This window comes from Salvelinus fontinalis, chromosome 7 (assembly GCF_029448725.1).
Source record: "Salvelinus fontinalis isolate EN_2023a chromosome 7, ASM2944872v1, whole genome shotgun sequence".
Classification (NCBI taxonomy): Eukaryota; Metazoa; Chordata; class Actinopteri; order Salmoniformes; family Salmonidae; genus Salvelinus; species Salvelinus fontinalis.
The window spans coordinates 21,101,955-21,128,024 of NC_074671.1; the positions used below are offsets into that span (position 1 = coordinate 21,101,955).

The window sequence follows — 26,070 nt, forward strand, 5'->3', positions numbered from 1 at the left end:
TTAATTGGTTTCAACTAAATATGATCTGCAAGTCTTAATATTTGGTTTTTGAATGCAACATACCATACCAAGAGGGCAAGCTGGAGCAGTTACAGCCTTTCATGAGTAAACATTTCAAATGGCTTCTGACTGCATTATCATCAAAACAAATCAAATGTGTTTTTTGCCTTTGAAGAAGAGGCAGGCCTGAACTGGAGCCCCTTTACTGTGTGTCTGGGATGAATGCGGAGTGTGTTTTGTCTACAAACACTTCCATTAGATGGGACCTCTGGTACGTGCTGTTGTATCGACTGAACGCCACTCATTTCACTGCTCTTTGATTCTCACTGGCCACAGGGGATTCATTTGGAACAGATTTTATCCCCTAGTATTTTATGGTTTGTAGGCCTATTTAGATGCATGTTTTTGGACACAGACAATCAAATAAAATGTTATTTGTCACGTGCGTCGAATACAACAGGTGTGGACCTTACCGTGAAATGCTTACATACAAGCCCTTAACCAACAATGCAATTTTCAGAAAAATAAGAGTTAAGAAAAATACTTACTAAATAAACTAAAGAAAAAATGAAAGAGCAACAATAAAATACAAGTAGCGAAGCTATATACAGGGGGTACCGGTACCGAGTCAATGTGTGGGGGTACAGGTTAGTCGAGGTAATTGAGGTAATATGTACATGTAGGTAGGGGTAAAGTGACTATACATTGATAATAGATAATAAACAGTGTAAAAAAAAGGGGGGGGGGGGTCAATGCAAATAGTCTGGGTAGCCATTGGAACAGCAGGTATCAAAGAAAGAATTATGATCAATATCGTAGGAACCAACTCAACAAGATAGGAGCTATAGGTTGTATGCTAGCTGCATCTAGGGCTTCTACAATACTACGACAAAGCAACGATCTAAAAACATATTTCACAATCAAACCAAAAAGGTGACTCGCTTACCTTGTTTATCTTTCCCATAGACAAAGTTATGGAATAACAAGAAGCATGGAATCGGGGGAGAGATTAGAATTGATCAGTTTAGTTTGGTGCTCGGCTCGTCATGTCTAGACCATTTACACCTAAGACAGTGGTAGCAGGAAAAGAAAAGAGAACGACGTCTCTAACTTTTAGAGGCGTTGCAAATAGAAAGATAGAAAATGTAAAAAAAACAGTAAAGTGAAGCACTTTCAGATGGAGGGGTGGAGGGGGGGGCATAAATTATTCCACACTCAAAAAAATTTCCCGACTGGCAATACTGTATTATTGCACTAGTAGCCTAAGCCTTCCATCCATATCCATAATGAATTGAGCCCTGAGGGTAGCACCAAACCACAGGGCCCGGGTATTGGAGCTTGAATTATTGATTTGATTCCTGTGTCGCTTATTGTGTAAGTAGTGGGTATAGCAAAGTAAAGGATAAGATGGGAGGGGGGTTGGTGGATAGTTCATTACAGGTAAATACCCTATGTTGAAAAAGGTAGAAACTCCCTTGTGATGGGTTGGAAGGTGAGCGAGGTAGCTTGTGTATACTGTATGTACACACACAAACAAATATGTGCATTCAAGCACACTCCCACTCCCACACACGGAACACCACAATCACACACTATGTGCTGAGTGGCGAGGGAATAAGACAGTGCTGTGACATTCGTTAGGTTTGTCATCAGCTTCTGGAGAAAAGCACTGTTCACATCTAGTTCGTTCACTATACAGAGTCTAGGCATCGCTGGCAGCTCGCAATGGTCTCAGCCGTTAACACAAAGTCACAGTCTCAGAAATCCCCCCTTAAGTGTGTGTGTGTTTATTGAATGTGCGTGTGTGTGTGTGTGTTTATTGAGTGTGTGTATGCATTTATTGAGTGTGTATGTGTGTGCGTGGTGTAGGATTTTCAAGATTTAGAAGGCAAATTTTCAAACCAGGGCAGTTTAGTGTTGCTAAACTAAATGGATGGTGTCCACGAGGCAGTAAGATCTAAGCAGTGTAGCATGCAGTCAACAAACTGCAGGAGCCCAAACACTAAGCCAGAGAAATTCAGTGGTGACACACACATTGGAACAGGAGGAGTGTGTGGACACAGAACTAGTGTATTTTGTGCACTAATTGCTCATGACAAGTTCATTCACAAAGACCAAAAGTGCAACTCCATGCAGAAACATCTAACAAACAAGTTATCTAAACACTAAAGAAAATAGAAGGAAAGCAACAAACCAGGAAAGAAGGCAAGCATTAAAAGCAACAAACCAGGAAAGAAGGCAAGCATTAAAAGCAACAAACCAGGAAAGAAGGCAAGCATTAAAAGCAACAAACCAGGAAAGAAGGCAAGCATTAAAAGCAACAAACCAGGAAAGAAGGCAAGCATTAAAAGCAACAAACCAGGAAAGAAGGCAAGCATTAAAAGCAACAAACCAGGAAAGAAGGCAAGCATTAAAAGCAACAAACCAGGAAAGAAGGCAAGCATTAAAAGCAACAAACCAGGAAAGAAGGCAAGCATTAAAAGCAACAAACCAGGAAAAAAGGCAGGCATTAAAAGCAACAAAGAAACACAAAAAATAAGAAAAAATAAATAAAATAAAGACAAACAGGGACCTGTGTGCTTGGTTTGCTTCAGAGTGAGGGAGTCTACAAAGACAGATTGGTGAAGTGGAGTACGTGTATACTGGACATGGTGGTTTGTAAAATAACACTGTGGTATGTGGGGACACTGTGTGCATGTGGGGACACTGTGTGCATGTGGGGACACTGTGTGCATGTGGGGACACTGTGTGCATGTGGGGACACTGTGTGCATGTGGGGACACTGTGTGCATGTGGGGACACTGTGTGCATGTGGGGACACTGTGTGCATGTGGGGACACTGTGTGCATGTGGGGACACTGTGTGCATGTGGGGACACTGTGTGCATGTGGGGACACTGTGTGCATGTGGGGACACTGTGTGCATGTGGGGACACTGTGTGCATGTGGGGACACTGTGTGCATGTGGGGACACTGTGTGCATGTGGGGACACTGTGTGCATGTGGGGACACTGTGTGCCATGTGAGAGAGGACAGCGGGGACACTACACTAGTCAGACAGGCAGGTAGTTGGGGCTCTCACCTCATACTCCTCCTTAAAGCCGTAGCCCTCGGCACACTTCATCTGGGTGATGTGCTGGAGCAGGTCGGCCACGCGGATGGCCGGGTGGAGCTGACCGGTCTGGTAGGGAGGAACATCCGCCACCTCCCTCTTCTTCTTATAGGAGTGACTGTGGGACTGGACCAGACTACTGGTGTCACTGGTCATGGTGTGGTTCTCATCTGGAAACACAGAGGAAGGACGAGGACACACAAACACACACACACACACACTGGTCAGGACTGGAGTGCTGCACAACCCCGTACAGACAGAGGATAGGAAACACTGTTGATATTATAATGGATGAATACAAGGTCACAATATAAAGTTATTCAATGACAAAACATGAAATGAAAAGGAGTTACTTAGAAACTACGTCGTGCTCAACTAGTTATTACAGTGCTGTAAAACATGGTGAAGACAACATAATGGATATTGTATTATAACACTATGTTTCAATAGATGACGGTGCCCAGTATCTCTATTTACATCTATTCTCTATGATGAGGGGAAAGAGCTGGCTTTATTTCTATTGACGCTAGAATAGCCCTCAGTTCTGATAACGCTAGCTTGTGGCTAACTTCTCAATAAAATCTTTTCTATCCGCAGAATTTGACCAATGGCAAAATAAGGTTGCACAAATGATGGAATGGCGGCGGTGAATGGATGACGTGGGTGCACGATCAAATGAAGTGGTTACCTTGGTTGGTAACTACGTCTAACGGGAAATCGTAACACAAAATGTCAGAGGCGTGAGACCCCCCATTCAACAAAGGGGGGTGGGGGTTGTGGGGGTGGGGGGGGTATGTCACATAGTCCACATATGCATGAGGCCACACTGACCACGGGTGGAGTCAGACCGCCATGCTAGCTAATAGCTTCACAGTGGGAAGGGGGGCGTGAGATGCGCTAACACAAGTGCATGCGTGGCAACAAGATGGGAGAGCAGCCCCCAAGGCAAGCCCCTTTTCAATAGCATGAGGCACACACACATCTCCTCACCCCAGAGAAAACAGGGCAGACTGGCAACTTACCATTAATGGGCACTTTATTAGAGGACATAACAGGTTAAATGTGAAGAAGAAAAGAAGAGAAAGGAAACAGGGTATAAGCAACAATATAAAGTTTAGGCATGAGCACCTGCACAGTTTTAATTTTCTCTAGCTGTTTCTAGGCACCAACATTTTTTTGCCATTCCGGGAGTCCTGATCAAAGCAACTATTCAGTTCAATTGGACATCTCTCAGAAAGCTAGATTTGGGACACTTTAGTTGGGGTTGCGTTAATTTGGTTGGAATCACCTAGAATTTGCCATTTTAATGTAATCAATGCTGATAATTACATGATAAAGAACCAACACATTTTGTTTACTTAATAACGTTTTCATTTGACATTTGCCAAATCAGTTTAACTAACTTAACTTGACCTATATTGTCAAAGCAAGAATAATCCTGCAGCAACAGGATTTGAACCTTTAGTCCATAATGTTGCTTGATCTGGCCAAAAGTAGGCTACATGAAAAGTGCAATACTCTTAATATAACCGTTTGGTAGTGTGGGTTTTTAGTGAATTTATGTAAATTTATGAAAATTCTCAGCAACAAAAGAGTGATCAAATTAAGATCCTACATCTGTGGTAAATCATCTCCCGATCACGTTTGAAAACCTCTCTAGAAAACAAGTGAAACCACTAGCTTGCCCTTTTCTGAGGTACTGTAAACGGTGGATGTGAACTATTGGGACTTGCCTGGGGAATCATCTAGAAAATCACTCATGACATGCTTGCTTGAGACACTGTTGTGCTTTAAAGCTCTGTCTACTACCCTACTACCCTTCTGCTATGGCGGTGGGAACTTCTTTCTGCTATGGCGGTGGGAACTTCTTTCTGCTATGGCGAGGGGAATTTCTTTCTGCTATGGCGAGGGGAACTTCTTTCTGCTATGGCGAGGGGAACTTCTTTCTGCTATGGCGAGGGGAACTTCTTTCTGCTATGGCGAGGGTAAATCTGTTTAAAAAAAAATACATTTTACTGTATGGTGATATTTTAAATGTCTACAGGTGGTGTGTGTATGTTGTCTAATGTACATGGCTGCACAACAAACAACCTACCAAGACAAAGTTATTGAAACTGGAAGTTTCTCTAAATGAAAGGGTTGGAACTGACAATTATTGTTCTGAAGGATTTGGCATGTTTCGATTAGGCAATAGTTACATTGGCAAAAGTGGATAATTCCTTAGCTTTGCCCGAGAGCTTTCCAATGTTTGCCACTTCTCTATATGGTCATTGCTATGGCGATGGGCACTTCTTTCTGCTATGGCGATGGGAACTTCTTTCTGCTATGGCGATGGGAACTTCTTTCTGCTATGGCGATGGGAACTTCTTTCTGCTATGGCGATGGGAACTTCTTTCTGCTATGGCGATGGGAACTTCTTTCTGCTATGGCGATGGGAACTTCTTTCTGCTATGGCGGTGGGAACTTCTTTCTGCTATGGCGGTGGGAACTTCTTTCTGCTATGGCGGTGGGAAATTCTTTCTGCTATGGCGAGGGGAATTTCTTTCTGCTATGGCGAGGGGAACTTCTTTCTGCTATGGCGAGGGGAACTTCTTTCTGCTATGGCGAGGGGAACTTCTTTCTGCTATGGCGAGGGGAACTTCTTTCTGCTATGGCGAGGGGAACTTCTTTCTGCTATGGCGAGGGGAACTTCTTTCTGCTATGGCGTGGGGAACTTCTTTCTGCTATGGCGAGGGGAACTTCTTTCTGCTCTGGCGAGGGGAACTTCTTTCTGCTCTGGCGAGGGGAACTTCTTTCTGCTCTGGCGATGGGAACTTCTTTCTGCTCTGGCGATGGGAACTTCTTTCTGCTCTGGCGATGGGAACTTCTTTCTGCTCTGGCGATGGGAACTTCTTTCTGCTATGGCGATGGGAACTTCTTTCTGCTATGGCGATGGGAACTTCTTTCTGCTATGGCGATGGGAACTTCATTCTGCTATGGCGATGGGAACTTCTTTCTGCTATGGCGATGGGAACTTCTTTCTGCTATGGCGATGGGAACTTATTTCTGCTATAGCAACTTCTTTCTGCTATGGCGATGGGAACTTCGTTCTGCTATGGCGATGGGAACTTCGTTCTGCTATGGCGATGGGAACTTCGTTCTGCTATGGCGATGGGAACTTCGTTCTGCTATGGCGATGGGAACTACTTTCTGCTATGGCGATGGGAACTTCTTTCTGCTATGGCGATGGGAACTTCTTTCTGCTATGGTCGATGGGAACTTCTTTCTGCTATGGCGGTGGGAACTTCTTTCTGCTATGGCGGTGGGAACTTCTTTCTGCTATGGCGGTGGGAACTTCTTTCTGCTATGGCGATGGGAACTTCTTTCTGCTATGGCGATGGGAACTTCTTTCTGCTATGGCGATGGGAACTTCTTTCTGCTATGGCGATGGGAACTTCTTTCTGCTATGGCGATGGGAACTTCTTTCTGCTATGGCGAGGGGAACTTCTTTCTGCTATGGCGAGGGGAACTTCTTTCTGCTATGGCGAGGGGAACTTCTTTCTGCTATGGCGATGGGAACTTCTTTCTGCTATGGCGATGGGAACTTCTTTCTGCTATGGCGATGGGAACTTCTTTCTGCTATGGCGATGGGAACTTCTTTCTGCTATGGCGATGGGAACTTATTTCTGCTATGGCGATGGGAACTTCTTTCTGCTATGGCGATAGGAACTTCTTTCTGCAATGGGAACTTATTTCTGCTATGGCGAGGGGAACTTCTTTCTGCTATGGTGATGGGAACTTCTTTCTGCTATGGTGATGGGAACTTCTTTCTGCTATGGCGATGGGAACTTCTTTCTGCTATGGCGATGGGAACTTCTTTCTGCTATGGCGATGGGAACTTCTTTCTGCTATGGCGATGGGAACTTCTTTCTGCTATGGCAACTTCTTTCTTCTATGGCGATGGGAACTTCTTTCTGCTATGGCGATGGGAACTTATTTCTGCTATGGCGATGGGAACTTCTTTCTGCTATGGCGATAGGAACTTCTTTCTGCAATGGGAACTTCTTTCTGCTCTGACGAGGGGAACTTCTTTCTGCTCTGGCGAGGGGAACTTCTTTCTGCTATGGCGATGGGAACTTCTTTCTGCTATGGCGATGGGAACTACTTTCTGCTATGGCGATGGGAACTACTTTCTGCTATGGCGATGGGAACTTCTTTCTGCTATGGCAACTACTTTCTGCTATGGCGATGGGAACTTCTTTCTGCTATGGAGATGGGAACTACTTTCTGCTATGGAGATGGGAACTACTTTCTGCTATGGAGATGGGAACTACTTTCTGCTATGGCGATGGGAACTACTTTCTGCTATGGCGATGGGAACTACTTTCTGCTATGGCGATGGGAACTTCTTTCTACTATGGCGATGGGAACTACTTTCTGCTATGGCAACTACTTTCTGCTATGGCGATGGGAACTGCTTTCTGCTATGGAGATGGGAACTACTTTCTGCTATGGAGATGGGAACTACTTTCTGCTATGGCGATGGGAACTACTTTCTGCTATGGCGATGGGAACTACTTTCTGCTATGGCGATGGGAACTTCTTTCTACTATGGCGATGGGAACTACTTTCTGCTATGGCGATTGGAACTACTTTGTCTGTTTGTATGCATGTTTTCAGTTTGTTTGCTGTGCCACTCCCCCTCATCCAGTCCACATTGTCTGTCCATGCATATGAGAGGTCATAGACATACGTGACGTCACACGCACGACACGGAATGCGGATGGGATGGAGTGAATTAGCCAACCTCAGCTTGATTAGAAAGAAACAGAACCTTCTGGTCTGACATAAAGAAGAAAAGCAGGCAGGTATGAATGTGTGAAAGCCATTATCAGGAAGAAAAAAAACAGTCCAAATTACTCTCTCTCCCCCTCCACTCTTCCCCTCTCTTCCCTCAAATGCACAGCACCTAGTCTATTTTAGAGTAGGCTGTCTCTCAGTTGGTCTGTAAGCATAAGAAACATATTGTATGTAAAAAATAAAGAATTTTTTCTCACCCAAGATAGCGGTTGGCACAAAGGGATCTGCCCACACCCCAAAACCAGTGCAGAGTAGGGGGTTAACAAAGAAGAGAGAATATAGCAGTGAATAGGGTGACGTGCTCTCCCCTCAGGTAAGACAGCAACATTATAGCAGAGCAGTAAATTGTTATTACAGTCAACAAGAGAGGCAAAGGACCCCCCCCCCATGGAAGAACAGCATAAATAGCTCATAAGTAACAATATGAGAGATTATAGCTAAGTCAGTTTAATATCATGTACAACAAAATCCAACGAATTTCATTATCACTTCAAATCGATCTACCAATATGGCTAAATATGGTTCTCCCAAGTAGGGGCCGGAAATAGAATGCTGAAGTGCAAACGCTATAGAGCAATTAAAACTGCAGGCAAAAAGAGAACAGGCATCATTACAGTGTTTCGCAGGCCACCGTTAGATCAAGCAGAACGTTGACCAAACAAAGGCGCCTGGATTCATTAAAAGGTCAAAGTTGAAGGGGTCATTCAGAGATCAAGGGTCATAAGAGGTCAAAGAAGGTGGTATTAGTGTTAAAAGGAGTTTGAAGAGGTAGTTTACCTGGGTAGTAGGAGGTGGGTACAGAAGTGCTGAGTGTGTTAGTCTTCATGGTGAATGACGAGGGCGAGGAAACAGCTTTTAGCAAGAGAGAGAGAGCAGTCAAACAGAATGGTCAATATAACCTTTAGTGAAGGAAGAAGTAATACTACACAGATGAAGTCGGAAGTTTACATACACAGCCAAATACATTTAAACTCCATTTTTCACAATTCCTGACATTTAATCCTAGTAAATATTCCCTGTCTTAGGTCAGTTAGGATCACCACTTCATTTTAAGAATGTGAAATGTCAGAATAATAGTAGAGAGAATGATTTCTTTCAGGTTTTATTTCTTTCATCACATTCCCAGTGTGTCAGAAGTTCACATACACTCAATTAGTATTTGGTAGCATTGCCTTTAAATTGTTTAACTTGGGTCAAATGTTTCGGGTAGCCTTCCACCAGCTTCCCACAATAAGTTGGGGGAATTTTGGCCCATTCCTCCTGACAGAGCTGGTGTAACTAAGTCAGGTTTGTAGGCATCCTTGCTCGCACACGCTTTTTCAGTTCTGCCCACAAATTTTCAATAGGATTGAGGTCAGGGCTTTGTGATGGCCACACCAATACCTTGACTTTGTTGCCCTTATACCATCTTCCCAACTTTGGAAGTATGCTTGGGGTCATTGTTCATTTGGAAGACCCATTTGCGACCAAGCTTTAACTTCCTGACTGATGTCTTGAGATGTTGCTTCAATATATCCACATAATTTTCCTTCTCATGATGCCATCTATTTTGTGAAGTGCACCAGTCCTTCCTGCAGCAAAGCACCCCCACAACATGATGCTGCCAACCCCGTGCTTCACGGTTGGGATGGTGTTCTTCGGCTTGCAAGCATCCCCCGTTTTCCTCCAAAGATAACGATGGTCATCATGGCCAAACAGTTATATTTTTGTTTCATCAGACCAGAGGACATTTCTCCAAAAAGTATGATCTTTGTCCCCATCTGCAGTTGCAAACCGTCTGGCTTTTTATGGCGGTTTTGGAGCAGTGGCTTCTTCCTTGCTGAGCGGCCTTTCAGGTTATGTCGATATAGTACTAATTTTACTGTGGATATAGATACTTTAGTACTTGTTTCCTCCAGCATCTTCACAAGGTCCTTTGCTGTTGTTCTGGGATTGATTTGCACTTTTCGCACCACAGTATGTTCATCTCTAGGAGACAGAACGCGTCTCCTTCCTGAGCGGTATGACGGCTGCGTGGTCCCATGGTGTTTATACTTGCGTACTATTGTTTGTACAGATGAACGTGGTACCTTCAGGCATTTGGAAATTGCTCCCAAGGATGAACCAGACTTGTGGAGGTCTACAATTTTTCTGGGCTGATTTCTTTTGATTTTCCAATGATGTCAAGCAAAGAGACACTGAGTTTGAAGGTAGGCCTTGAAATACATCCACAGGTACACCTCCAATTGACTGAAATTATGTCAATTAGCCTATCAGAAGCTTCTAAAGCCATGACATAATTTTCTGGAATTTTCCAAGCTGTTTAAAGGCACAGTCAACTTAGTGTATGTAAACATCTGACCCACTGGAATTGTGATACAGTGAATTAGAAGTGAAATAATCTGTCTGTAAACAATTGTTGTAAAGATTACTTGTGTCATGCACAAAGTAGATGTCCTAACCGACTTGCCAAAACTATAGTTTGTTAAGACATTTGTGGAGTGGTTGAAAAACGAGTTTTAATGACTCCAACCTAAGTATATGTAAACTTCCGACTTGAAAATCTGAAGGAATCAAACAATGCAGCCTGTTTCCTGACTGAGTCAATTTAACAAGTGGACTAATGTCAAGAACCTGAGACTCTGGATAAGAACGTCTGCTAAATGACTAAAATCTAAATGTAAAATGTACTGTTCTGGTTAAGCGTATGGATACAAACACGCTAATGTTTTTTTAATGACAGTATTTTGGTTTGTGTAAGACAACGCGCTGTGTTCATACAACATATTTCAGCCGAATCAATATCGTTCAGCCGGTTCGTTGATAAAGCCGGCGGAGTATGCTGAGCTTTGGTCGCAGTGTTTGTCGGTCGCCATTCGACAGCTGCCTTGATAAGTTGGGTACAGTGACCTAGCTGTCAGTCAAGAATATTGTGATAGACATAAGGTCACGGATGAATGGCCCTGTCGTCCAATGAGAGCATGTTTATTTATTTATATCCAACATTTCCCGGGCCCCTCCACTCTGCCCGGCGACACGCCAGACGGCCCTTTCAGGCAGAAATGGCGTTTCACTCCTGCAATATTAAAAGCGCACCAAACGATCAAAGATATGTTTGCAGTCGCATTCTTGCTCCAGTCCCCTTTTTCTTTGACAGACAGAGGAGAGGAACGCGTGGCGGTGAGGGGAGAGAAACATGGCTAGTGACCCTGGCACCCCCTAGCCTTCAGAGTTTAAAGAAAGACAGAAAACTCTGTCTTCACGGTTTGTGACTTACTTAGCCTACAGTCTCCAGAAACAGAGATACAAGGTCTGGGAAATATCATCATAATAAGGGGTGCCTTAATGTCTTATAGCTGTGAGGGATGGGGCATGTGGATGCAGAGGGGTGTAAAAGGGGAATATCATATGGTGATGAGACCTGCTGACCCAGCATGCAGAGCTGTAGGTGCTGACTCTGTCTGGGCCTGGGGACCACTGTTGGTGGGGGGATTAGGGGATTGTATCCCAGCCAGGGCCAGCTGTCCCTGGGGTGAGAAGCAAGGCCAGCTGGGGTGGATCTACTGACCCCATTAGGGGTAGTGCTGTTTGGGGTACACAGGGGACAGGACCTGTAGGACCTAGAGACAGTGTCCATGTGTCAACACAGGATCCCCATAGAGGCAATAGGAGGGAAATAAAAGACTAGAAAGAGATGGATCATTAGGTAAGCAGGGTTGAGGAAGGCTCAGGATCAGAAACAAAGATTAAGAGCATTTGGACAGCTTTGGAAAATGAACGCATTAAGATCTGAGACCGACAAGTCCTTATTTAAATGCTGTATCTGCAAATTGAGGTTGAGTTGCCTAATAAGTAAACAAAAACTTTTTTTTGTTTTTGCAAGAGCCTGTCACATGACTTGATCAGTGACAAAAACACAATTTGTTTGGAACTGAAAGAAATTGCTCTAATGTGCCAGTGTTCTGGCCCCTATAGCCCCTCTACACTATTACTGTGTTAGCTATAATATGTTTTTGTTTTCCCATCGTCCTTTCCACTACAGTTCCTGCAGCTATGGGGAATGCTTAACAAGGCCAGCTCAGAAAAGGTTGGTTTGGCTCGGCTGGGTTCAGCTCAGTAGTGTGAAAAGCCCTCTAGACTCCCCAGCCACCCACCAACCCACAATGCCCTGGTGTTGGACACTCACTTCTCCCGTTGAGTGTGTGGCTGTGGGTGTCCATGAAGGAGATGGCCTCGTCACAGTTGGTGCCCTGCTCCGTGTAGCTCTTGTCCATGGAGTTCACCATCACGGTCATCTCCTGCCGCGTGCTGCTCATCGTCTCCTTGCGCTTCTTGGCCAGTTTCCTGGTTTCATACCAAACACAATTAAAAGAAGAGACGAGAAGGTCAGGTTACTGGAGTCGACCACAAAGGGAAAACACCGGAAGGTTAGCGATACACTCAGTACAGTAATCAGCCTTGTATTGAAAAGTTCCACTTCTCACATCATTCATTTATATATTTATTTTGTCTTTTTTTAACCTTTAACTAGGAAAGTCAGTTAAGAACAAATTCTTATTTCCAATGATGGCCTAGGAACAGTGGATTAACTGCCTTGTTCGGGGGCAGAACGACAGATTTTTACCTTGTCAGCTCGGAGATTCGATCTCCGAGCTAGTCCAACGCTCTAACCACTAGGCTACCAGCCGCCCAGACCTTCATACCCATTTACAACTAACATTTGTTTTACTTGAAATACTTTAATGGATTTGATTGAGCCTGCTATTTAAACTCAGGTCTGCTCTGGTCGTTCTTAACTTTAGGCTAGCCATCCAGAAAAACTCCTCATGAAACCAAAATTGACCGCAGAGTTCAAATCTAGTCTGCATACAAACAGTACGACACCTGCATAATGCCAAGTCAAGAAAACTCATTTTCTCATTCAAGACAGAGGCCACACTGCATATTTTGCTGTCATTTCCCATCTTATCCACAACATGGACACAGACTCCCAAGTAAACACAGGCCAAGATCTCAGTCCCGGGCGTTGATGTGGTGAACTGAGGGAGATTCTAGGAGACAAGGACACCCTTAAATACCTGCTGGCCTGCTCCTTCACTCCCTGCTAATGCCATCTCCTGGGGCTCCATGTCAGCAGCAAGGGCAACACACACACACACACACACACACACACACACACACATACACACACACACACACACACACACACACACACACACACACACACGAGAGAGAGGGAATATGCTGATGAACCACCAGAAAATTTCCCAGGGACGACTTTTGCCTGCAGCGAACAGACGATTCCAGGGAGGCGCCTCAGAGAGTTGCCCGACTGTCTGCTGTATGCCTGGATGGGATACTTAAAGCCTGGCCAGTTCAGCTTCAGTCCTCCATTGCAGAGGGAGACTGTAGAGTAGACGTTAATTGCGGTTGTCAGAAAGGGGGGACTGTTGTGTTTTCTTGCGGGGGCGACACAGGGGCCAAGGGAGGTTCAAGCATCGAGGGTTGTCATCCTACAAAACAGTGCTGTGGTGCGGATTCAGAATGCTGCGAGATAGTTAATTGAGAGTGGGACTGGTTCATAGAAATACAATATGGCATCAGCCACTCTAGTATTATATGCATCTCTATGGGGTGATGACTCACTGTTGAGAATCGCAAACTGGCCGATGAGGCAGATGACCAATAAGAACGTCTGCTTTTCCAGCGACCTTTCCCTTTCCTCTTGAGCTGAAAGCTTGCATTGACTTCATAAAAGTGCTAAGTAAAAACATTGGGTTTACAAATGGGATCCATTTGTTACTTTGCTCTTTTTCCCCTACAAGCTTAATCAGGCAAAAACGTAGCGTTTCAGAGCTGTCTCTCTCCCTCACTAATGCTCCTTTTCTGCAGCGCTCCAGCTGTATGGGTCGACAAAGAGTGTGTGTGTGTGTGAACGATGCTTTGCGAGCGCCCAGCTGGCAGTAACAGAGAGACCTTGGTGAAGCCTTCACTAGGGGCTATCCACTCCCACCAGCTCCCATCAGTCCCCCTCTGTGTTGTGATCACTGGGCTTTATGGGGGGCTGCGAGGGTGCAGCGTATGCCCCATTTGCCATGCCAGGGTGATCAGTGGGGGTGCCAAGCATTTTGCCAGCCTTGAGATGGCGCTGTGATACCGGGGTCTGCGAGGCTGGCATTGGCCCCTGCGGTCTTTGGCGAGAGCTAACTTTCCACCAAAACACAGAAGCAATACCAACCTTTCCTGACTATTCCTCAATAACAACTCCTGAGTGAAAATGCCCCAGCCTCCTCACCAACTATCAGCAGCAGATAACAAAAATCTAAGGGGACGCTGCCCAGGGAACCTGTTACTGAGAATGAGAATTTCTCATTTGCAGGTGGGTAGTAATTGCCTCGGAATCCCATCAGCCTCTGTAGTTCCAGTAGCCTAGGTCCATTAGAATGCAGCCAGAGGTATTAGAATGTCATCTGACTCCCCCTCTCTCCCCTTCAGGGTTTTGGAGGAGGGACAGAGGGGGCCAGGAGATGGCCTTCTCTAATGGAGACACCGCATGCCCCCCCCCCCCCCCCCCCCAGAGGCGTTAAGTGGTCCAAAACGAGGTCCGACCTGATATTTCAGTCAGAGCATTAAACATAAATAAATGAAAGTCATCTCTCTCTCTCGGCCGCCCATCTCTTTAGACGCTCAAGGTCAGTCGATCCAGCTTTTATACGAATGGAAAAAAGAGAAAAGCTCTCTATTTTGCTCTCTCACTATTTCGCCGGAGGGCCTTTACCAATGCACACAGAGGGCCTTTACCAATGCACACGGCACATGAGTACTGCAAATGTTCTTTCTCCAACTTTCAGGCTGCGCTAAACTTCTGAGAAGTATCAACAAGCAGCTCTATTTTGAATTGTCAAATGTACTTTAATGCTATCCCTTGGTATCTAAACTTCTAAAAACTCTTTGCCCCACAAGTACTGTATCCACCTTGGATACACGCCACCTTCCCTATATAGCATCTAGCTCTCTCCGTGCTTCAGGCTGAACTCTACAGCATTTCTCCCTGTCCAGTTAGATTTCATCAGCCTGCCATACAGTACTGCTGACTGGACTAGAGAGAGACCGAGACAAGATGACACGGACATTCTCTACAGGTGAAGACAGTCTACATGACTAGCACTGTACGTGGAGGAGGCTTTCAGCTCAATGCCTCCGAGTGTGAGCGTGTGAGTGCTGCTGACCTTGTCATTACCCATATACTGTAAGAGCTGACGATATGATAAGTGACACAAACACAATCTCAAGAGACAGGTTTTCTAAATAAGGCTATTTCTATAATGAGGTTGTACAAATCTCCCCAGGCCCTAGTGCTCGTGCCTGCTCTTTGAGAGCTAATTCAACAGAGATCAGATTTATAAACTCTGCTAGCGAGAAGTCCCTGCATCCACTTCATTGTCGTAATTTCAAGAGATTTATTAGAAAAATTAAACCGACATAGATAAATCCCACAATATCCAATTGGATGCAAATAGACTCGGTGGACAAGCCAATATTGGACCTGGTTGGAGTCCTAAACGAGCTGGTATTTCAAGTGAATGCGAATTTATATCCGCAATTAATACAAATCTGATTTACTACAAGGACATTTCTGATGGTAATAACACTGAAGAGTGCAATATCCCTCGCTTTAACCGCAGGAGCCTAAATCTTAGACGTTGTGGCACTTTGCAAATACCAGCTTTGGAATTTACTGCCCCTTGTCATCATCTAAATCAGTATTTGTCTCAATTGCGATGCGAGCCTCCGAGGCAGAGATTTGTCACTGAGTGGTCGCTCTTCTCTCTCCCTCTCTGCACTTAAGGAACTAATTAAAGTGTCTGGGAAGAGCCTTTTGAAATTAGAGGGAGCCGGTAATCAGAGAGTCTAGTGAGCTCATTTAGCGTATTCATGTTGCCGAGCGGGAGACAACTCATACCCTGTTGCTTTTAAATTGGAGGCAAAACTCCAGCACACAAACACTTCATGATTCACCAGCTAGATACAAGATAAAAAAGGTCTCAGAAAAGAAAAAAAAACATCACAAAAGAGAGAAAACAATAGAAAATGGTCAGGCCATTTTATTTGTGAAGGGACAGACAATGTCGGCTTATTATATGGGCACATCTTCTTTGTCGTGGTAGGGAGGATTCCTTTGTGTTTGGTGAGGCGAAATGTGATTTTCTCAAGGCGGTTAATAGCTTGAGTGCTCAGCATCCACTTAATGGTGTTCTACCTGCCTGGGGGGACAGGCGGGGGGAGCGTGGAAGGGTATAATTGTCTCTCCCTTCATCTTACATATGGTAAACACCGCCGCTCAGAGCTAAGGCGGTGTGTGACCCCTAGAACTTGCCGGAGAGAAGAGCTAGTCGTTAATGGACAGCTAAGAGCTAATGAAGCTCTCCCGCCGACGCCACTGAATCAATCTGCTTGGATTCAATTTCGCAGCCGGCTCGCTGGCGGTGCCTGGCTCCCTGCTGTTACCAAACATCTATTTGAGCGGTAGGCCATCTACGGGAAGCTAATAGTTTTAACTGTTCCTCCAAATTTGTTTGCCATGAAAAGTGCAGTTAGCGTGTTTTCGTTTACTTCATTTGTCTCTTTTTTCTCATTCTCTTGCTTGGCTTTTAATAAAGAGAGTTAATTTGAGGGTGTCAAAGTTAATGATGTGGAAAAGAGCAATCCAGATATGAATGCTTGCGAGATGTTTCATTCAGTGGGGTGGGCTACCTATCATTGTGTGGGCTGTTCCATAGGAAGTGCTGCAATGTAAGCCTCGATACAAACAAACTACAAATGATTTGACATTGGCTCAATATTAAAGGCTGGTAGGAATCACCGAACTACTATCTACCGGACAGCATACTTTGTAGCTTTAATTGCATCTCCTGACAGAGTATAAAACCAATACAAAGTAGTAGGAGATATATTCAATGCATGCATCTTTTCTTCCATTCTGTTGCTTTCCATGGTGTCAGCAGATTTGCACAAGGCCTATTTAGAGGAGAAACTGTGCTATGGCAAACAAAACAGTGGGACAAACCTCATAACCTGCATACTGGAGAGTCCTCGGTGAGACAAGCGCTCACAGCCCAAGGTTTCCCCATCAAATAGTTCCTGCATCTGCATGGAGTCAGGGGACTACAGTGTTACCGCGCCAACAACAACAGCAGTGACAGATTGGACAAGAATAACAAAGTGCTTTCTACACCTTGAGATAGAAAAGTTCACTGTGAAATGAAATAAACCGGTGCGTTTTAGAGAGACATGCATAGTCATAAGGGCAATTCCATGTTAACGGAATTACGCTGAGATTTTTCACTTTAAAATGTATACCAAACAACAATTTCAAAGTTGAACAAACCAGACTACTACAAACAATTTCCACTGAACAATTTCCAAAAACATATTCACAGGAATAACTGTGCATATACAAAGTTTGGTAAAAGAATAAAGCTGAGGGAAATTTTACCATAATTATGTTAACAAAACATATTTTTTTATGTACTGTGTCAATTGTTCAAAGTAGTAATTGTGTATAGAGTTATATGGTTTGTTAAACCTTCAAATGAACGGTTTATGTTTGGTAGACATTGTAAAGTGAAACATATGAGACAGGGTAATTCCGTAACTTTGTAATTGCCCATAACTAGGCCTACTTCAAATGCTGAGAGGCATACTGCTGCTTGTCGACATTGTTGATCATTCACTCACCACTCCCAGAGACTCAACGTACACGAGGCATTGAGAATACATCCAAAACATTTTTTTAAAGACCGTCTACCAGTATTATTTTTTTAAAGAGTTTAAAACTTGCAATGCAAAATGACATTTACTTTCACTGACACTTGTCTCTATGTTCAAATCCAATTCTTGCTTGGGGACTTCGGCAAAGAGGCTTCCATCTCCCTTTTCATTTGAGATGCTCAGAGCCTTTCTGAAAGTATCTGTGTTTCATGTACCCACCTGGGAGAGGGGGTAATTGAAACCCTTCCCCAAACAGCGGCGGGGATTTGACAAAGCACGGTGGCACAGCCCATTTCCCTGCAAATGTCAGGACTCGATCTGTCTCGGGGAGCGGCGGTGGAGAGCTAGCACAAAGGAAATGGAAAATAAATGTGAAAGTGCTCCTCAGTCTCTCCAATCAGGGAAAAATGTCACGGAGGTAGAGGGACTGATGTCGCTGGAGGTGTTGGATCGATGGGTCTTCTTTGGCCAGAGGAGCACAGTGAAGAGGCAGGGTTGGAGGTCCGGAAATGCTTTGAGAGGTTCAGGTGAACATAGGAGGGGGGGCAGTATGATTTTGTGTCCAAAATTACAAGTAGACAGAGCTTTTATTGAATGGTCTCGCTTCAGAGTACCAAAAAGTTGCACCAAGTAAATTCAACAGGACTTTCTTGTTCTGCTAAGCCCTCGCAGGCAGAACCTTTCAGTCTCAGCCCCAAAACATTATCTGGTGGAAAATGTTCAACAAAAAATGAGGGAAAAAAAGAGTGCATGAAAGAAAGAATGGTAGCCATCTTGGCTCAGCGAGGCACCGCTGGGGTGGGGGATAACAAACGACAGATTGTCTCCACTTTGTGACAGTGTGGCGGCTGTCATCAATCCCGCAGAGGAAGCGGTGGCGTGCTGCGCTGCTGAAGGGGCCGGGGGATGAGTGACACCGGGGGAGGGAAACGCAGAGCTTCACATGAGAGATTCCCTTTGATGGGCGCGTTTGTTTGCAAAGTAGGCTGGCACACACACAGGCGGGTAGAGACCCTGCTGGGGTACAGTAAGGAAGTGGCAAAGGCAGAGGCAGCATCGCAAAAAGGCCTTGCCTCGCTAAATGCTAATATTTTGGGCTGCTAGTGCACAGGCTACAAAAAAACTAATGCATTGGGGACATTGGTGGAATAGTTGCATCATTATGTTGTACTTTCTTTTTTTGGGGGGGGGGGGGGGGGGGGGGGGGGGTTGGAGCCTCCTGTTTTAAAACACACAAAATATACTGAACAAATAAATAAACACAACAATTTATACGATTTCACTGAGTTACAGTTCATAAGGAAAATCTGTCAATTGAAATAAATTCATTAGGCTCTAATCTATGGATTTCACATGACTGGGAATACAGATATGCTTCTGTTGGTCACAGATACCTTTAAAAAAAAAGGTAGGGGCATGGATCAGAAAACCAGTCAGTATCTGGTGTGACCACCATTGCATCATGCAGTGTGACATCTCCTTCACATAGAGTTGATCAGACTGTTGATTGTGGCCTGTGGAATGTTGTCCCATTCCTCTTTAATGGCTGTGCAATGTTGCTGGATATTGGCTGGAACTAGAACACGCTGTTGAACATGTTGATCCAGAGCATCCCAAACATGCTCAATTGGTGATGTCTGGTAAGTATGCAGGCTATGGAAGAACTGGGAAATGTTCAGCTTCCAGGAATGGTGTACAGATCTTTGCGACATGGGGCCGTGCATTATCATGTTGAAACATGAGGTGATGGCGGCAAATTAATGGGCCTCAGGATCTCGTCACGGTATCTCTGTGCATTCAACTTGCCATTGATAAAATGCAATTGTGTTCATTGTCTGTAGCTCATGCCTGCCCATACCATTAAACCCAACGCAACCATGGGGCACTCTGTTCACAAGGCTCACATCAGCAAACCCCTTGCCCACACAACGCCATACACATGGTCTGCGTTTGTGAGGCCGGTTGGACGTACTGCCAAATTGTCTAAAATGACAAAAAAATGTACATTCAATTATCTGGCAACGGCTCTGGTGGACATTCCTGCAGTCAGCATGCCAATTGCATGCTCCCTCAAAACTTGAGACATCTGTGACAAAACTGCAGTGGCTTTTTATTGTCCCCAGCACAAGGTACATCTGTGTAATGATCATGCTGTTTAATCAACTTCTTGATATGCTACACCTGTCAGGTGGATGGATTATCTTGGCAAAGGAGCAATGCTCAGTAACAGGGATGTAAACAAATGTGTGCACAACATTTGAGAGAAATACGCTTTCTGTGCATATAGAACATATCTTGGATCTTTTATTTCACCTCATGAAACATGGACCAAAAATATACATGTTAAGATTATATTTTTGTTCAGTATAAATAACCTGATTTAACAGAATAAATTCAGACAGGACAAATGAAAAGTGAGGAACAGTGAGAGATACAGTCCGAGCTATGGTTGTTTACCCACTCCTTCCCTCCATCCCATCCCCCCTCTCGCCCTCCCTCCCCACACAAACAGAGCAGAAACGGGAAGGACAACTTTGGAAACACGAGAGCTCACTACCATCCCTGCGCATCCTCCATCCATGGCCCCCATGAATACCTAATGCCACGCCTGGTCACAACACTCCCCAAGGACTCCTCCGATCGTTCCCTTTCTAACGCTACACTAGATCATTTTTTTATTCCTTTCTATTCCGGTTCTTTGCATAAGCACAGGCATTTGGAGTTGTTTAAAGTTTAACCTGAAAAATAGCAAATGGAATCAGACGGCGAGAGAACGCAAATAGAAAAAAAGGAGGACAGGCTTTTAAAGAGAGAGAAGAAAAAGTTTATCTTTGCGCACAAACATAGAAATAAAAGCACAAAAGCTCTTGTGGTGCTGGCCCCTTTGATGGGGTGGGGGACTGATGGCCCCTAGGCCTCAGGAAAGCGAGAGAGGCACTCCTACCCAGGAGCGAGGCACTTTGTCCACGGCAGCAGGCAGAGACAGCACTGCATAAAACCCATTCTAGTTGTCTTTTTGCAGAGATAAATCTTGATGTTTGGCAATGTGGGGGCTCTGGGACTCCAGCGGTGGGGCCCGCGGCGATGGCTGCGGACGGACACAGAGACAGAGGCCTGCTGGAGCCTGTGACGTGATGCCTCTTCATTAGTAGAGATTGTCATAAAACCACGGACGGAGCAGTGTGCGACCTGCCAGGCTAACGTCCACTAAATGCTCTTACACTATATAAACACAAAAGTATGTGGACACACCATCAAATCAGATATTTCAGCCACTCCTGTTGCTGACAGGTGTATAAAATCGAGCACACAGCCATGCAATCTCCATAGACAAACATTGGCAGTATAATGGCCTTACTGAACAGCTCAGTGACTTTCAACATGGCACCGTCATAGGATGCTACCTTTCCAACAAGTCAGTTCGTCAAATTTCTGCCCTGCTAGAGCTGCCCCGGTCAACTGTAAGTGCTGTGATTGTGAAGTGGAAACGTCTAGGAGCAACAATGGCTTGGCCTCGAAGTGGTAGGCCACACAAGCTTACAGAACGGTACCACGAGTGCTGAAGCACGTAAAAATCGTCTGTCCTCGGATGCAACACTCACTACTCAATTACTGGATTTGAGTTTCTTCTCAGTAGCATTGTTTTTTAAATCTAATATAGTATTGGTGTCATTATGTACCAAGTTTCAAATCACATCTCTTTTGATTAATTATAAATGTTTCTATTAGCTTGTGGAAGTATTTATTTCTGTTTTATGAGTGAAAAATAAGATACGTTTAATTTTACATTAGTGAGACAACACACTCTGTTTATCATATATGCATAGTCACTTTAACATTGGCTAACCGGGCTATCTGCATTGTGTCCTGCCACCCGCCACCCGCCAACCCCTCTTTTACGCTACTGCTACTCTCTGTTCATCATATATGCATAGTCACTTTAACCATATCTACATGTACATACTTCCTCAATCAGCCTGACTAACCGGTGTCTGTATGTAGCCTTGCTACTTTTATAGCCTCACTACTGTATAGTCGTGGCCAAAAGTTGAGAAAAACACAAATATTAATTTTCACAACGTTTGCTGCTTCAGTGTCTTTAGATATTTTTGTCAGATGTTACTATGGAATACTGAAGTATAATTACAAGCATTTCATAAGTGTCAAAGGCTTTTATTGACAATTACATGAAGTTGATGCAAAGAGTCAATATTTGCAGTGTTGACCCTTCTTTTTCAAGACCTCTGCAATCCGCCCTGGCATGCTGTCAATTAACTTCTGGGCCACATCCTGACTGACGGCAGCCCATTCCTGCATAATCAATGCTTGGAGTTTGTCAAAATGTGTGGGTTTTTGTTTGTCTACCAGCCTCTTGAGGATTGACCACAGGTTCTCAATGGGATTAAGGTCTGGGGAGTTTCCTGGCCATGGACCCAAAATATCGATGCTTTGTTCCCCGAGCCACTTAGTTATCACTTTTGCCTTATGGTAAGGTGCTCCATCATGCTGGAAAAGGCATTGTTCGTCACCAAACTGTTTCTGGACGGTTGGGAGAAGCTGCTCTCGGAGGAAGTGTTGGTACCATTCTTTATTCATGGCTGTGTTCTTAGGCAAAACACAGGACTGATGTTGGCTGAGAAGCAACCCAACACATGAATGCTCTCAGGATGCTTTACTGTTGGCATGACACAGGACTGATGGTAGCACTCACCTTGTCTTCTCCGGACAAGCTTTTTTCAGGATGCCCCAAACAATCGGAAAGAGGATTCATCAGAGAAAACGACTTTACCCCAGTCCTCAGCAGTCCAATCACTGTCCCTTTTGCAGAATATCAGTCTGTCCCTGATGTTTTTCCTGGAGAGAAGTGGCTTCTTTGCTGCCCTTCTTGACACCAGGCCATCCTCCAAAAGTCTTTGCCTCACTGTGCGTGCGGATGCACTCGCACCTGCCTGCTGCCATTCCTGAGCAAGCTCTGTACTGGTGGTGACCCGATCCTGCAGCTGAATCAACTTTAGGAGACAGTCCTGACTTTGTGAAAATTAATATTTGTGTCATTCTCAAAACTTTTGGCCACGACTGTCTTCTTATTTTTTTTTTTTTATTGAAATACCTATTATTCACCTAATACCTTTTTTTCACTATTGGTTAGAGCCTGTAAGTAAGCATTTCACTGTACGTTCTACACCTGTTGTATTCAGCGCACGTGACAAATAAACTTTGATTTGATATGTAGCTGTCTGTAAAATAGAAACATACATATCTGTTTGTCATCCTTCAAAGCAGACGTGATGGAACCAACCATGCTTTATGGGATGTGTGCAAGCAGCTTGAAATATTAATGACCAACATTGGATGATTCTACATGAAGGAAAGGCAAAGAGTCTTCTGAGTCCCTGGTCAAACTTCATTAGGTTTAATGCTACTTTTATTTTTCAGTGACTTGTGGCACAAGAGTGTACACGAATATGGCTTTTGATTAAGTTCTATTGAGCAGCCTATTATTTACATTTACAGAGACCTGGGGTGTCAAGAGTTAATAACAACACCAGCTTGTCTGTTTATACAATGAACTCCACTAACTGCCTCGTGTCCACAGTATGTACAATTTGTTTAGAATTGCTTGTCACGGTTTGACTCAATCTTCAAATGGTTTAATATCGAACCAAAGTGTAAAAAAGCCATCTCAATACTGTACATGTTTTGTCACATTGGTGCAGGGAAACAATATGTCAATTAATACGTCAACAATACGTCAATTAATTAGTCTTGTATAATTTCAGCCAGTAGTTTTGAAAGTGATGCTCATGAGCCAAAAGTCGACCCCGTTTATTGTGTACTATTATAGGTCATCCAATTGTGTACTATGTCACCCATTTCATGTGATATGTTAGGAACCCAACTCGTGCAATATGTTACAAAGTTGGATCCCGGAGTAAATCTTAATATTTCACCTCTCCCTCCAGCACCATCCCTCCCCTAACGCATCAACAGACTTTTTTGATATTTAGTCATGTATAAAGACATTAAAATTGCCTTGTCAAAGCCTTCAGAGGTCAAAGAAAGCTACACTATATACCAGAGGTGTGGACTCGAGTCACATTACTTGGACTCGAATCAGACTCGAGTCCCAAATATGATGACTTGCAACTCAACTTTGACTAACCCCAATGACTCGTGACTTGACTTGGACTTGAGCCTTTTGACTCGACCTGACTTGATACCCTCCCCAAGCCCAAATATTAAAAATGATGCTATTTAAAAAAGTGTGCAGCGCATCAACTCTTCATTTAACGGATTACAGTTTGAACCAGACAGCAGCCAATCAAATTGTGCCAGCTGAGAAAAAGTTGTGCGGGAAGTGCAGAGGAACGTCGGCGGGTGAATTCAGATGGAGCCCTTGGAAAGATGATACCCCAAATTATTATTTTCAGATATAAAGACGACGCTGTATCAACAAAAAACGGATTGCAACTTGCAAAACATGCGGGAAGAAAATTACAGACGGAGGCGCCACAATTTCCAACTTCGTTCGACATTTGAAGCTGCACAAAGAACGGTAAGTCGTGGCTAATATAGCCGACAGCTATATATTTTATTACTTTACTAGTGTATCACGTAGGCTAACGTAACGTTAAATAATGAGCCTCCACACAGTCAGTCAGTGCGGGAACGTGATCATTGCACCCAAGATTGAGCTACAACTGGCTAGGCAGTTGGTAGCCTAAATCCTGCCTGATGTTACTGCTGTTCCTAAAACCATTGCCATATGTTAGCCTACTGTAACCACACAGAGAGTGTGTGTGTGTTAAGGTTTGGCGATTGTGTACAAGCCTACATCGCCCAATTGTGCCCCATAGCTATCCTCGATTGTCGATCACTATTGGGGGGGGGGGGGTCTTTCTTATGGCTACCCATGTATTTCCATGGAAATATAACGTTTATTTGGAAAGTAATAAATATATAGATATTTTTAAAAGCATTCATGATTTGAGGAAATGTAATATACTAACTACTACTCTTGTTAAAAACATGAAATTGTATTACATTTGGTGAAGAGCACATTATGACTTGTTTAGGACTCGAAACTCAAAGTTTAGGACTTGAGACTTGACTTGGACTTGCCTGACTTGACTCGGGACTTGAGTGCTAAGACTTGAGACTTACTTGTGAATTGTAAAACAATGACTTGGTCCCACCTCTGCTATATACACAAAAGTATGTGGAAACCCCTTCAAATTAGTGGATTTGGCAATTTCAGCCACAAGTTGCTGACAGGTGTACAAAATCAAGCACACAGACATGCAATCTCTGTAGACAAACATTGGCAGTCGAATGCCTTACTGAAGAGCTCAGTGACTTTCAATGTGCCACCATCATAGGATGCCACCTTTCCAGCAAGTCAGTTTGTCAAATGGTAGGCCACACAAGTGCACACAACGGGACCGTCGAGAGCTGTTCTCGGTTGCAAAACTCACTACTGAGTTCCAAACTGCCTCTGGAAGCAACATGAGCACAAGAACTGTTCGTCTGGAGTTTCATGAAATGGGTTTCCATGGCCGAGCAGCCGCACACAAGCCTAAGATTACCATACGCAATGCCAAGCGTCGGCTGGAGTGGTGTAAAGCTCGCCGCCATTGGACTCTGGAGCTGTGGAAATGCGTTCTCTGGAGTGATGAATCACGCTTCAAAATCTGTCAGTAAAACTGACAGATCTGGGTTTGGCGGATGCCATGAGGACGCTACCTGCCAACTATAAAGTTTGGTGGAGCAGGAATAATGGTGTGTTGTTTTTCATGGTCTGCCCGACGAACATCTTATTACAAAATCATGGGCATTAATATGGAGTTGATCAACCCTTTGCTGCAATAACAGCCTTCACTCTTCTGGGAAGGCTTTCCACTAGATGTTGGAACATTGATGTGGGGACTTGCTTCCATTCAGCCACAAGAGCATTAGTGAGGTCAGGCACTGATGTGGGGTGATTAGGCCTGGCTCGCAGTCAGCGTTCCAATTCATCCCAAAGGTGTTCAATGGGGTTGAGGTCATGGCTCTGTACAGTCGAGTCAAGTTCTTTTCACATCAACAGTAGCTAAGATGGGGAGAAGTCTGTCCATAATAAAGGAGAGGGAGAGGGGAAAGAAAGAGGAGAGAAAAAACACTAAATTGAATGGACTTCTCACCCTGCGGTGGTCAAACACACAACGTTAATTGGAAACATAGTCGCTGAATAAAAGTCTGCGTTCGTGGTGGGAGCAGTAATTTCTTATTTGTACTTGATCTGCACTTTGACCCCAACGTACAATGGCGGCATCAGACAAGAGGCTGATCCAGTAACACTCTTGACCCTGTTGCAGACAAAAATAAAATCTA

At 44.2% G+C, this 26,070-nt stretch overlaps 1 protein-coding gene across 8 annotated transcripts in view; it reads right to left on the reverse strand.

Moving 5' to 3' along the window:
* LOC129859197 (receptor-type tyrosine-protein phosphatase mu-like) overlaps window positions 1–26,070 on the reverse strand; it is a 306,071-nt gene that overhangs the window by 46,239 nt on the left and 233,762 nt on the right. For 4 of the 8 annotated variants that reach the window (XM_055928653.1, XM_055928648.1, XM_055928655.1 and 1 more), the window contains 4 exons: window positions 12,116–12,273; window positions 8,728–8,802; window positions 8,148–8,174; window positions 3,082–3,281 (listed from right to left, as the gene is read on the reverse strand). In XM_055928653.1, the coding sequence (XP_055784628.1) occupies window positions 3,082–3,281; window positions 8,148–8,174; window positions 8,728–8,802; window positions 12,116–12,273 (460 nt within the window). The remainder of the gene's footprint in view (window positions 1–3,081; window positions 3,282–8,147; window positions 8,175–8,727; window positions 8,803–12,115; window positions 12,274–26,070) is intronic. The other 4 variants (XM_055928649.1, XM_055928656.1, XM_055928651.1 and 1 more) reach the window with 2 other exon arrangements.